The sequence below is a fragment of the Cydia splendana genome, chromosome 13 (assembly GCF_910591565.1).
Source record: "Cydia splendana chromosome 13, ilCydSple1.2, whole genome shotgun sequence".
NCBI lineage: Eukaryota > Metazoa > Arthropoda > Insecta > Lepidoptera > Tortricidae > Cydia > Cydia splendana.
This window is the reverse complement of record NC_085972.1, coordinates 17,694,161-17,708,179: the sequence shown is the minus strand read 5'-3', so window position 1 is coordinate 17,708,179 and position 14,019 is coordinate 17,694,161. Positions and strand designations below refer to the sequence as shown.

General features: G+C 37.7%; 1 protein-coding gene across 1 annotated transcript in view; it reads left to right on the top strand.

Annotated features, from left to right (window-relative positions):
• Window positions 1-581, top strand: part of LOC134796241 (von Willebrand factor A domain-containing protein 8) — a 75,022-nt gene extending 74,441 nt beyond the window's left edge. The window contains exon 21 of the mRNA XM_063768288.1: window positions 71-581. Within this exon, the coding sequence (XP_063624358.1) occupies window positions 71-182 (112 nt within the window). The 3' untranslated portion in view covers window positions 183-581. The remainder of the gene's footprint in view (window positions 1-70) is intronic.
• Window positions 582-14,019: the final 13,438 nt, after the last annotated feature.

Sequence of the window (14,019 nt, the reverse complement as noted above, 5' to 3'; positions counted from 1 at the left end):
TACTTGGATGCTCTTAGTAACTGTTTCATTCGTACTTGCCACCAGCATAATACACCTTACTGTGTTTCAGGCTTTTGCGCAAGCTGCCAGTAGGCCACGCCCACGTCTGTATGGACGTCGCGTCGTTACCTCATATCATGCAGCAGATATTCGCCGCCTCGCTATTGGACAACACCGAGTAAAATACATACCTACTAAAATATCTCCAAAATTTGCCCTGTACGGATATGATGGTCGTTCGTCTACGTGACAGCGTTATAAAACGGTGACCGTCACTTTCTATCCCGCGGTGTTAAAAGTGTCAGTTATTTTATCATGTGGATAAAACCATCCATAATACGGCTGAAGAGTAAAAGTACAGGCTAAGAGCAAAATGCGACTTTTAACTATTCTACACGGTGTCGTCCTGTATCGTGAAATGATAATTTTAGAACGGGAAATTTACCTTCAAGAGGTCTATCCAGAGGCCGTAGCCAAGATGACATGTTGACATTTTTACAAATACGAATCGAAAAGTAAGGTTTCTCCCACATATGTCGACACGGAATCTGCAAAATCCGATAGGAAAAAGCTTTATGTCCGCGCAATAAGAGCGAAAAAGTCGTCGTTCGGCTCTGCTCGCATCGGCCGGCGCCTGCCGATGCGTTCACGGCTTTTTCGCTAAGAGGCTTTTGCGCGGACATAAAGCTTTTTCCTATCGAATTTTGCCGAATACGTCCCTAAAAATGTATCGTGTCACTCATATGCACATCATTTAAGTTTCGATTCGCGTTTTCTATAAAAAAAATGTTGCTGGGCTAGGCGTTACTGCATTTTATAACTATTGACGGACCTTAACACATTGGAATCAGCTCAGCGGGTTCTCTATTCATAGTAGCTTTCCTCTACAAAGAGGGAAAACGCTGGATTCGACTACGAGCGTAGCGCTATGAAAACGTTGGCAGTGAATGCGTTAACATACCTAAAGATTGATGGTTTTACGATCACAGTTTATAATTGCTGTACCTAACTTGGAAAAATGCTACCTCAATGTAAACCATATTATGTATTTACATATACATAAACTAAGTATAAGTAAATAGTGTACCTAAGCTATGTTGTAATTGTATATTTTGTTACCATTTATAATGTTATTAATGTTTTACAATAATGTGACGTTATTAAATCAATGTATTTAAAACTGTATTTTTATTACTTTTTTCTCTAAATAGTTTCTGAAAGTAAGTATGCAATAATATTAGGTATAGTCCGACAAGAAATTTTTCTCAAAAATGGACGGCAAAGTCGACTTTGCCGTTTAAAAAATACGTCTCGAAGCGCGTAGTTTATGGTCAGTCAAAAATTAAAAAGTTAAAAACATTGCAGTCTCGATTTTGGGACTGCAATGTTGCATACAAATTCCATTATTTGTCGAGTTCCAAACTTTTTAAAAGTTGAAATGGCCATATCAAATGAAGGCACAGGCCCATTAAACAGCCAAACAGATGATAAGTACCGCGACTATTTAGCTGTCTCAAATAGGTTGGCGTATTTTCGGCAGAAAAATACACTTCTATTTTTTTATTAAAAAAATAAAAAGGCGGCAAAGCTAATTTTTTCAATTGTTTCTACTTTTTTCTGTGAAAATATATACGTAAGAACGTTGCTTTTGTAAAATATTTCTATGATATTTATATTTCTTGCACCATTTTTGAGAAAAGCACTATATATGACTCGGCTGGAAGGCTACTTGCTGGCTTTGGATTCAATTAAACGGACTGCCAAGGTCGTCCGTTTAAAACGAATCCTCAGCCTGCAAGTAGCTACTTCCGAACCTCGACAATAATGTACTATATTGTGGGCGCCACTTCCTACGTAACTGTTACATTTTTGACGTAAAATGTTTAAACATGGCCACAGAATAAATAATATAAATAGTACTAGGTACAGAAGACTCACTCTCTAACAAAACGCGTCTGTTACGATCAGCACAGATATGGCCGCTAGGTGGCGACAGCGCCACGCGCGGCTTATGGCTTTCCCCAAAATTGGGGTGGAACGGGTGTACTTTTAGCTACCTGTAGCAAAGCGACGAAATCGCGGAGTGAGCCACGCCTAACATGGCAACAATTTAGTATGGAATTTTTTTAGTTCAATTTTATTTAAAATCTACTATTTTATGTCGCACTATACTTACCGACTTATTTTTTGCTACAGGTAAGAGAAGCAGAGAGAATCAGTTTTAAACAAAGGTTACTTCGTCAAGAGCAAAAGAGTTATCTATAACTCAAGGTGCCCTGTCAAAACTGAATGAAGCTTTATTATTATTACATAACAAAATCTCTCTTGTCATTGGACCGGTAAAGAGCCGATCTGTCCACAGTCCACACGGCTCCTTTTGGAGTGTTTTAGACTAATAGGAGCGCACTTATAAAAGAATCACGCACTATGATTGGCTGCAGCGCTTTTGCGTCAAAACCCGCGAAAGCTTTGCAAGGTACATATACTATTTGCTATTTGTCTATTTACGTACTATGCATCGAGTAGGTAGATACCGGATATAAACAACCAGGCCAATTCGAACGTACACTGATATCAGAATGACATCTAACTGATTTAATCAAATTGATGTCATTCTGATTTCGTGCATTTCGCTCGTACTCGTGCATGAGAGGAGGCCTGTTGCCTGTGCGCAGTCCATATTACATATGGATGTTAAAAAAATGAACTAACCTAAAAAACACGTCATTCGGTCATTCAGCCCGTGATATAATTCCATAGATACAAAATGTTTTAGCTCACTGGCCGCACGACCGGCTCACATATTTTTGATCCATGTGGAATAACCTATATATATTAGCTAGGTAGGTACCTACCTTTGTGTGCGCCTGCACGGCCGGCTATAACCGCGGAAAATCGAATTTCGCAAATTGCGGGCATCTTTCTCTGTCACTCTAATTACGACTTTATTGGAGTAAAAGAGAAAGATCCCCGCAATTTGTGAATTTCGGTTTTAGCGGTAGTCCCTTGCCCTCTGCATGCAAAATGAATGAAAGTTAAAGTTCGAAAGCCGGTCTGGCCTTGAGGCGTCGTCTCGCTAAAAACAAACTATGTACGATAAAGCGTAATATTCCGTTGCATTGGTTGAGTGTTTTTTTTCTCAGAAGTGTTTACAGTGGTGCGAATAGTCTTGCAGTTACAGTGGTTTAATAAAAATATATAATTTGTGCAGTTTTCAAGCAAAACTTAACCTATTGTCAGTAAGGCCTTAAGGAGACACTTTAAACCGCCCTGTTACACAGAAAATTAAAGTTATGTGATATAATCCGACGGTAAACAGTTGTATTAAATAATATATTTGTAATGCGTCTGTCGTCTAGTTTATTTTGTTTACCTTGATTTTCTGTTTACCAAATCCAGTACTTAACTTTCGTCGGAAATAAACTCGCAATAAACCTGTTACAAATTATGACAATGGTGTTCAAAACGCGAAAGTTTTAAATGTGAAACAGTGGCCTAGTTTAGGAAATAAACTTTATAATAAAGTTATCAAGTTTTTATAAACATGGGCAAAGGAGGATCCAGAGGGAGAGCAGCGGTGAGGGCGGTGGCGAGGGCCGCAGGTGCGGGCTTGGGGAGAGTAATGAGGGACATGGGGTTTGCTCCAACAATAATCGTCATGGTGATCGTAAGTGACAATGTTTAGAGTTAGACCAAGAATAGTCTGCAGCGATTTTGATAGCCCACGCAGTGCAAGTGTTATTTTAAACGTCAAACTTCTATGAAATTATGACGTATAAATAACAGTTGCACTGCATGGGCTATCAAAATCGCTGCAGACTTTTCTTGGTCTAACTCTAACAATTTTTACTATCGATATATCGATATCACTATTTAGTGATCACAAAATTTGCAATCCCTAAACCACAGAACAAATAATAGTACTAGAGGAAGGGCACTTCCTACAAAGTTTGACAGCGATTCAGGGACGAAGCATGTTGTCCCTTTCTAATGTATATCCCTTTCGGCTATTCAGGGTTGTCAAAATTCAAGTCATTATCTTATCTGTGGTCCTGCACGCCAAGGGACGTCGAGTTGTCTCAACCCTAATCTAATGATTGCTCGGAGCAATGCTGAGCCGAACGACGGAACCGAAAATTCCCGAAAGGAGGAGTGTCGCCCACTGCCTAAACTTTAACAATCAGTTTATTTATTTGGCGTGTGAGCTCTTTACGGACTAGGTCCCGCTGCCAAAAGGTTTTCAATTGTCACAATTTAATTATGAGGTGTGGATGCAATAATGGAATTCAAGGACATTGTCTTTCTGATACCACTTGTGGCCGTAACCGGTCACAAGTGGTATCAGAAAGGCAATCCGGAGGTACGGACGCAAACATGTAAATTTTCGCTCCTGCTGAACGGACTTGTTAACGAGCTTTTAACCTACCCTGTCAAGGAACTTTCACCGCTTGCGAAAATTGCATTTTCATGTCCGCACCTTAAGATCTTGGATTCTACCAAAAGGCCTCTACTCTCCAGGCTTTCTTTAATGTTCTAATTTCTTCCAACAGGCATTACTCCTGTTATGTTGCTGCGTTGCGAAACTCGCGAGCAGCGAAGACGAGAACCAAGTGAACCAATCAAACAACGAGCCTGCAGCTCCAATGATTACGGTGGAAGAAAGTCAAGTTTGACATCATAGACTGGTGGTACTATTCTAAATATGAACCATCAATTTTAATAACAAATCTTCCGTGAGACACAGACATTAAATATAGAACGGGTCACTCACGTATTTCAACGCAACGACGCAACCGTCAAAGCAAGCTCCTGATTACACTCCTTGGTACGGAGTGAAACATGTCGAGCGTTTTTCGACTTAAAATATGTGAGTGACCCGTTCTTAATTTATTTAATATGAACCTCAACTTACATAATACCTATGCAAGTTTCATCATTTAGAAAGGGACATCAAAGGTGGAGCACTGCGTGTTAATAAATGTAAAATGTAGTTGTTGGTATCTACCTACACATAAGTAATGTAATGTAAATAGTTTCACTAGGTAGGTACTAATTACATTACTTCATATTTAGGAATGCATCATAAATATATAGTTTATTTTTATTTTCTATTTGACCTATGCTTCCTGTTGATAAGAACTGATGAGAGTATATTTTTTTACAAATAATTATAATAGATAAGTAAAAATTTGTTCAACCCTCGTGATTTTTCTTTTCCATTGCTCTCAAATCCTACACTGCAATTATCCCGATGAACCTACTCGTAGCTTAAGCACTATCTATTTCCACTCTTTGTATCCCATGCCGTCCTCTGGGATGTTTGAGGATTGACCAGAGACTGGTACATGAGATACACTGACATTGAATTGAAATGTAATGAGTACACATCAGTAACTCGTGGCATTTAGGTCGCACTTAAAATATTAGTGATGAGCACACATCGGTAACTCGTGGCATTTAGGTAGCAGGCACAGACTAGTGATGTGACAATGTTCTTCCTATACGAGTCGAGAAAAACAAACCACTAAAAAAAGGAAATTAATTAAACTAATCTTTTAAGTGCTAGCTAAATGCCACGAGTTACCGATGTGTAGTAATGAGAAATCTTTATTTTCAGGCAACTATTGGCCCACATAGTACCTTAAAAAACTAGCATAAATAAAATATATCTTAAAACTAAACAACACACCGCGGAACAGCCGGAGCTTGACACCGTTCGGCCGAAACTCCTCCTTTGTGAGCTCACAAAAGAATTAAAATTCAATTAAGAATTAAAGTTAATTTTTGAGGTATACTACAGGTACAGGATTACTATTTATAAATTATAAACTAAAATAGATGCCAGATGTCATATACTACAGAAAGAGTGACTAGCCCTCCAGTGGCGGGCAGTGGTGGTCCGCCCCTGGAGGGCTTTGTCACTATTCGTCTGGTTAGTTAGTAAGTTAGTTAGGTTAGATTTAATAACTTAATTAGCTTTAGGTTTTTTTGGTTGGGGACTGAAAATCAGCGGTCTCGCTGAGTCTCATCCATTTTACTGGACAAATATTTGTAAATTCTACCTGATTTTTTATTTTACATACTTGCAATTCGTTGTGTTTTTTTTTGTGTTGGTAAATAAATATCTTTTTTTTTCTTTATAATATGACATCTTCTACAGTATTTCAGGAGTTTGACAGTCTTCATTTTTAACATGTGTCTACCTTATCTCATAACAGATGGAAAGTATTCTAAGATAGGCTTAGACTCGCTTAGAGGGATAGCCTAGGGCTTATGTTTGATGTCCCTTGATCCGTGTTTCTGATGGGATGGATCAGCTTTCTGGTCTTTAACCGGGTAGTTTAGGTCAAAGTCAAGTTGATAGGGCTTTTTTGACACTACTTCCGTGCCGTTGGATACAAATACAAATCGTGTATTTACCAGAATAAATAAAGTACTTAATTTCATTGTTTTTAAAAAATGCTTAAAAACTACAGGTTCAGCAACGCACATGTAAAACCCCTGGAGTTGAAGGCGTCCATATGCTACGCTGGCTATCAGGTGGGCCGAATGCTTATTTGCCACTGACGTGGCATAAAAAAAAACAAATTATTACTTCGTAAAAAACTAAAGTAAGTTTTTTATTGTTATTTTAAAGTATCAGATATACTTCTGAATAACAATAAAAAACCTAACAAGTGCGAGTCGGACTCGCCCACCGAGGGTTCCGTACTTTTTAGTATTAATACTATATATAGCTTTTGTTGTTATAACGGCAACATAAATACATCATCTGTGAAAATTTCAACTGTCTAGCTATCACGGTTCATAAGATACAGCCTGGTGACAGACAGACGGACAGACGGAAAGTGGAGTTTTAGTAATAGGGTCCCATTTTTACACTTTTGGTACGGAACCCTAAAAATGACGAGCTCAAACTGACCTACAATCTTATAGAGACCAAAAAAGTCCCCAAGCAAACTTTTAGCACACAGCACACAATTTATTCTCCTATAAAATTAATGGAACTTACAGCCGTGAAATAGCGTGAGGCCGGGAAATTGCTAGCGCGGTTCGTTGGCGCTGGTTTTTGCAATCGAATTATCGCCCGCTTCCCTGCCCCTTCTGTCATTGGGAGATAATATCAATGGATTGTACAGAGTTTTTCCAACCCTAAGCCATGTTTATTGGGGTGAATATAGGTCATACTGAGCCACAAATGAAATGTAGGTATGTACCTACATGAACTTGATCTTAGAAATCGGACATATACCTTAGCCTGTCCGATTTCTAAGATCAAGTTCACCATACATTTACTAATATCGCGTAGTTGAACGGACAGATTATATCTAATTAAAAAAAAAAACAGCTGAACATTTTGTTGCAAAAAACAAATTGAATTAAATCTCCTGCAGGAAACGTCATCTTATCTTTATTAAAATGTAGAGGCTCACGTCCGCGGTAAACAGCCATAATCGGGCTGGGCTGAAAACCTTGTATTCCCATTTCTACGCGTAGCGAGCACGAGTGTGTTAAGAATTCAGGATCTTAAGGGGGCTCACCTTTCAGTATACCGAGATCTTGAAATCCTTAACAACTACATAATTATAACAGTTTTGAATGATTTACCAGACTTAGGTACTTACATCGACCGGGATATGAACCGTGATTACCTTTTGTATTGTTTTCGAGCTCCCAATATTTCGACGCACTTACATGCATCTTGTTCACGGGTAACTGATAAAAAAAGAAAAGAAAGAAAGGTTGAAAAAGAGTTGAAAGGTAATCACGGTTCATATCCCGGTCGATATAATAAGTCTACATAATTAAAATTATCGCAGCCATGCCTTACGGTTGACGGCGAGCGAATAAAGGTAACATTCCATTTCCGACCGCAGCTGCACTACTGCTCCGAAACTACTGCAGCGGCCCGAACGCGGGGTGGCGAAAAGATGTCTCTTGCGTTCAACTCGGTCCGGTGGATGTTATTCGTTGTTATATTAGTCAGACTGAACTGTCGACTCGCTTGTGCTCGAAGCGATGGGATTTACACCACGAGTTGAATTATTACGTGCGGGCGATTCGTGACCACTCCTGGTTAGTCCTGGTTTCTTACTTCAGTCACAGAATAACTAATAGTACTACCAGTTTGTGAAATTTAATGAAGCGACTATTCAAATACGTACGTTTACTTATTCAAGATTATTTAACAAACGTTAATACGTTAAAATTTAAACTATAATTAAGAGCCTGCGTCCGTTAAATTTTATACTTACAGAAAGGTTTACTAAATATTGCGCTGGACGGCGTTAAACTGAGTGCGGCGATTTCTACGTCTCGTCATCGAAAATTTTATAGGGTTTGTATATGCAAATGTATATTATGGCATAGGAATCCGTGGAACAGCTCATGACTGGTTCAAGTCATACTTAACAAATAGGATACAATATGTAGAAATAGACTATTTTAACAAAGCAACTAACTCTCTTTATAAAATATTATCACAAGAAAAGGCAATATCTTGCTCTATTCCGCAGGGCAGTGTTTTAGGCTGCATCCTTTTCCTAATTTATATAAATGATCTGGCAAAAATAATAAACACCGAATATAATAAAAGTTTCCTATATGCCGACGATATTTCTATTGTATTCTCTTATTTAAACAGCAATGATCTAACCCATAAATTAAATAGTAATCTTGATACCGTAATACAATGGCTCACCGACCATAATCTACAACTAAATCTAAAAAAGACAAATTTAATCGAATTCCGACCCCATCAGCGGAGTCCATTAAATGTTAATTTTACTTACCTCAACAACCCAATTCTACCTATAAAAAACTGTAGTCTCCTCGGTATAAATATTGACGAAAACATTAATTGGAAAACACACATAGATAAAATTAGTTTAAAAATATCATGCTTTGCTTATGCCCTCAGAAATATTAAAAAAACTTCAGACTTAAAAACAGCTCTTAGTGCTTATCACGCATTTACACAGACATGGCTCCAATACGGGATTGTATTATGGGGTAACAGCACAAATAGTGTAGAGTTGTTCATACTGCAAAAAAGGTGTATTAGAATATTAAGTAACATAAAAAATCAAGAAAGTTGCAGACCTTACTTTAAAAAATTAAATATTTTAACTTTACCATCCCTTTACATCTTAGAAACATGCAAATTTGTACGAAAACATCCTGACCTATATATGAAAACTAAGGACCGTCATACTAGTAACTTGAACTTAAGAAATCAAAATAAGATTGCCCTTCCTGCCAGTAATTTACAAATGAGTAATAAAAGCCCCTATAGCATATCTATAAGAATTTTTAACAGTCTTCCTAAAGAGATAGCGGAAGAATTAAAATATGTCAAATTTGTAGGTTGCTTGAAGACTTATTTAATAAGTAATTGTTTTTATTCTATAGAAGAATATTTGGATGATAATAAATACCATAAATAGGCATATATTATACTATAAAAAAAAATATTGTGACTACTATTTGTTTGTGTATTCTGTAATTTGTATGTTATAATTGTTTTATGTGTTAGATAAAATTGCCATACCCTTACAGGGTCTCATATTGTGAAACATTATTAGTTAGGAACATCTGTGTAAACACCAATATGAAAGCAATAAACATATTATTATTATTTGTATGTCTTTCCCATCACGGAACAATGGTGTTCCGGACCTTTGGGAGGCGTGCGCGGAGCCGAAGCCAACACGTAGAGGACCTTTTGACACTTTAATGAAATGTAAGGGGTACACCGAGCGGAGGCTGCCCTTGCCCGTGTCATGGGACACACGCAGAGGCAGCACCCGCCAGGGTGTAAGGACTATTATTATTATTTGTATGTCTGTTCCATATCTCGGGACCATGGGGTCCCGGACCTTTGGGAGGCGTACGTGGGGCCGAAGCCAACAGCGCAGAGGCCCTTTAAGACACTTTAATCTAAAAGCAAGGGATACACGTGGCGGATACCATCCCCGAACGCACAATGTGATACATCCGGAGATGGTCCCCGCCAGGTGCAAAGACTATTGCAGTGCAGCACTTTTGTGCTGCGATGGAAACTAAGGTCATAGGCTATTATTATAAGGACGGACAATATAATTATGTACCGTAAAATGGGGAGAGTAGGTTTCGCGGGAAGAGTTGGGTTATGAATGGGGAGAGAAGGGTTGAAAGGGGGGTGAGATGGATTTTTAAGGCTACTGCTACAAAAATAATGTATTCCAATTTAAAATGTAGCTATAGTAATACTCATAATAAAAAAATCGATCCAACAATCTTCCAAAATCACCTTTGTATGAAAACCCAACTCACCCCAAATACGAGGGACTGTGGGGTGAGGTGGGTTTTCCTGTTTATCGTCAAAGTTATGAGATGGAACTACCCAAAATAAAATAAAACCTAAAATACAAACGTCCGGAACACTTATTATATACACCATTCAGTTTGCATATGTAATAAAAATAAAATGTTATCGAGGTTTGAATGTCAGTTTTGCGCCTACCCATCCGGTATTTTCAATATTTAGCATTCAATGTGACTGCCTATTTAATCTGCACAAAATTCCTTCACAAGAAACAGACCTTACTGAACGTATTTTTGGACCGTGAACAAACAAAAGGCATATTATTTTATAAGCAACCATTGTACGATAAACATATCAGCTTATCCCTTACTTCATCAACCAAACACAATACAGAACAATAATTCGTTAACTCCGAAGGTCACCGCTCGTACGAACTTCATTAGTAATACGTCTTGCACACTTGTTGGGACAGCCCGCCCCTGAAACTTCCTAATTGATCGGGCGAGTCTACTTTTCACTACCCCTTTTCTATTTTATACTCAAGTCCAGGGTATGGGGCTCAAAATTGAATGGGGATAAACTTATTTTCAGCTCAATGTAGTGGAATACATTTGGAGAATTCTAAATTCAATTTTATGGGTTATAAAGTTGATTGTTGAATTGTTTAGAAGTTGTTGTAGTGGGAATGAACTTTGTGTGAAGGTGATATATTTTTTGCTTTAAAAGTATTTAATTACTTTGACAGTTGAAGATGTCATATCTAGACACGCGGTAGAGTGTCCAGCCAAGTTCAAAGAAAAAGGAACTGGCGACGCAGCAACCGTGTGTAATATTACATGAACCATTTCGAGCTACTTTTGACCCCTTGACAACGTGAAACCTATTTAACCTACACACATGAAATTTGGAACATTTATTTTAAGCCCCTTAGTTTGTCTAGAATACAAAATTTCATAAACTTTGTTGATAAATTAACGTTTAAAAACCGGTACTCGTCGTATCATTTAACTTAAACGGGTCATTATGTACCTATGCAAATCCCTAAATAAATCGACCCTTATTTATTACTCTTAAGTGTACTATTGAAGAAATTAAAACTAGGTAAACTAAGTACCTAGTACACAGTGACGGATTTGCAATCTTTGCCACCCTAAGCCCCAGGCCCTGTAGCCGCCCCTTTCTCGGCACCTATCACATTGACTACCTACATTTTAAGTTATTTCTTGTTATCATCAGCGAATTTTTTGTCCCAATTTGCCGCCCCTAATATCTTGCCTCCCTAGGCCCGGGCCTACTTCGCCTTAGGGCATATCCGCCACTAGCAGTACAGACTTGGTAAAGTAAACCTTAACGTTTCATAAGTGTGTGGTAGTAAAAAATCGTGGGTTTAAGTTCAAATCTCGGTTGTGCTACTTGTGCTATTTATATGTTGGTACGAGTATGTATAGAACAAAATCTCGCTCTCGAAAAATATGCAAAATGCAAAATGATGACCAATAAAGTCGGTCAGAATCCTTATCATTCACAGACAAGGAAGCCAATTCAAAGTTCAAACGTAAGTTTGAATATAAATTTAGACATCAAAAGGACATTGTTATCATTCGCTTAGTACGTCTCGCTCGCGTCAACGCATGGACAGACAAGCGAAATGCACGAGCGATTATCATTTTGATGTGAAACGTACATTTGAATTGGCCTCAAGAGGTTAATAGCATTACCTGGTAGCTGTCGTCGCGGGGGGAGGGGGGACAATGCATCCACTTTAATTAATTAACTGCTCTAGTTACGGGCATGGCAGTCATGGCACACTGCGTCCGATTCGCACGTCGGTGTCGTCGTTACGAAGTTAAACACATTCATTGCCACTAAGTGCTACGGGTTACGCTCGTAGCGCGTAGCCACGTTTTCGCCGTATGTAGCGCGTAGTCGCTACGAACAATGTACCCTACTTCAAACTTCAACATTTATTCAGCAAATAGGCCACAAGGGCACTTTTACACGTCAACATTGAACTTACATACAAGCAAAAATAATAACAATACATCAACAATTTTATAAAATACAACTAACTGCAACTACCAATTCAAACTAACGTATTACTATTACAATTACTTAGAGATGTATATGGTCTCTTAATGTCGTATTACATAAAAAAACTGTAATCTTCTTCTTCCTCGCGTTGTCCCGGCATTTTTGCCACGATTCATTCCGAGCCCGGGGTCCGCTTGACAACTAATCCCAAGAATTGACGTAGGCACTAGTTTTTACGAAAGCGACTGCCATCTGACCTTCCAACCCAGAGGGGAAACTAGGCATTATTGGGATTAGTTCGGTTTCGTCACGATGTTTTCCTTTAGCGAAAAGCGACTAGTACAAATGATATTTCGTACATAAGTTCCGAAAAACTCATTGGTACGAGCCGGTGTTTGAACCTGCGACCTCCGGATTCCAAGTCGCACGCTCTTATTACCGCTAGGCCACCAGCGCTTATAAAAAAAACTATAATAATAATATAAAAAAATACAGATACAAAAACACACAGACGGATTGTCAAAGTAAATTATGTAGCCACTGTAACTGCCATCTTTCGACAGATGATAAAACTGTAAGAACTGTAGCCAAAGAGGCTACTTTATGAAACAAACTATTTATATATATAATCCTGGTCACTACGGCACCAAAAATGTACCTTAACCCTCTACTAACTAATCTACTTTAATAGAACTCAACCGGAATTGATTATAAATTAAGAAAAATAGATTAATTTGGCCATGTGATCGTCTAGTGAAATTAATACATTGTGAACCTTAGTACCCATCGTCTTTTATGTGCAGACTGATTAGATTTGGATTCAAAATATTACCCCTTAAATACCCTATGTAATTGTAAATATTGCTACTGTAATTTATATATTATAACACTATCGTATGAAAAACAAAATCATATGAGAATAAATAATAAATTATATTTTTTAGATTTTATCTCCTACCGAGCCCTACCGTGACCAGTTACCATGAACAGTAGTATAAGCCCTTGTTGTTTGTAATTATATTTTCCTTTTATATCAATTCGCTAACCTAGCTAGCTAAAGGAAAATATTTATATGTAAATGATGCAAATATTAATACGTACAAACATACTTTATCTACTGTCACGCCTCGGATGAAGACGGGTCTCTAAACTAAATAATACCTATTTTATTTTGTTTTGTTTTGAATAGGTATTTCTAAGCACTATGTAATATTTACTTTTATCTGCGTTTAGGAACCTATTTTCAGACAAGAAGAAACGCCAAGAAACTCATCTGGATATTCTTACTATAAATGTATGGAATACTGAAGCAATCGTCTATTAAACATGATTTAATACCCTTAGTTATCCCGATATAGAAAAGCTCAAATTGTCACTAGTGAACTGCTTCGCCTGTCACTAGCTCCCTATAACAAAATTATTTAGTATGTCCTCAAATAACTTTGTTCCCCTATCTCACCCAATATAATAATGTATTTACCTTTAAATCATATCTAATGTACGAGCCTCAGTAACCCATCCATATGCTACTGAAACTAGACTCTAATTTTATTCTGTATTTTAAAACAGTTAACACTAATGATTTTAACACTGTGTGTAACCAAAATATATGTGAGAGAATAAATAATAATAAAGAAAGAAATAATAAATAACCCTAACTCCCAAATAATGACTCTACCCTA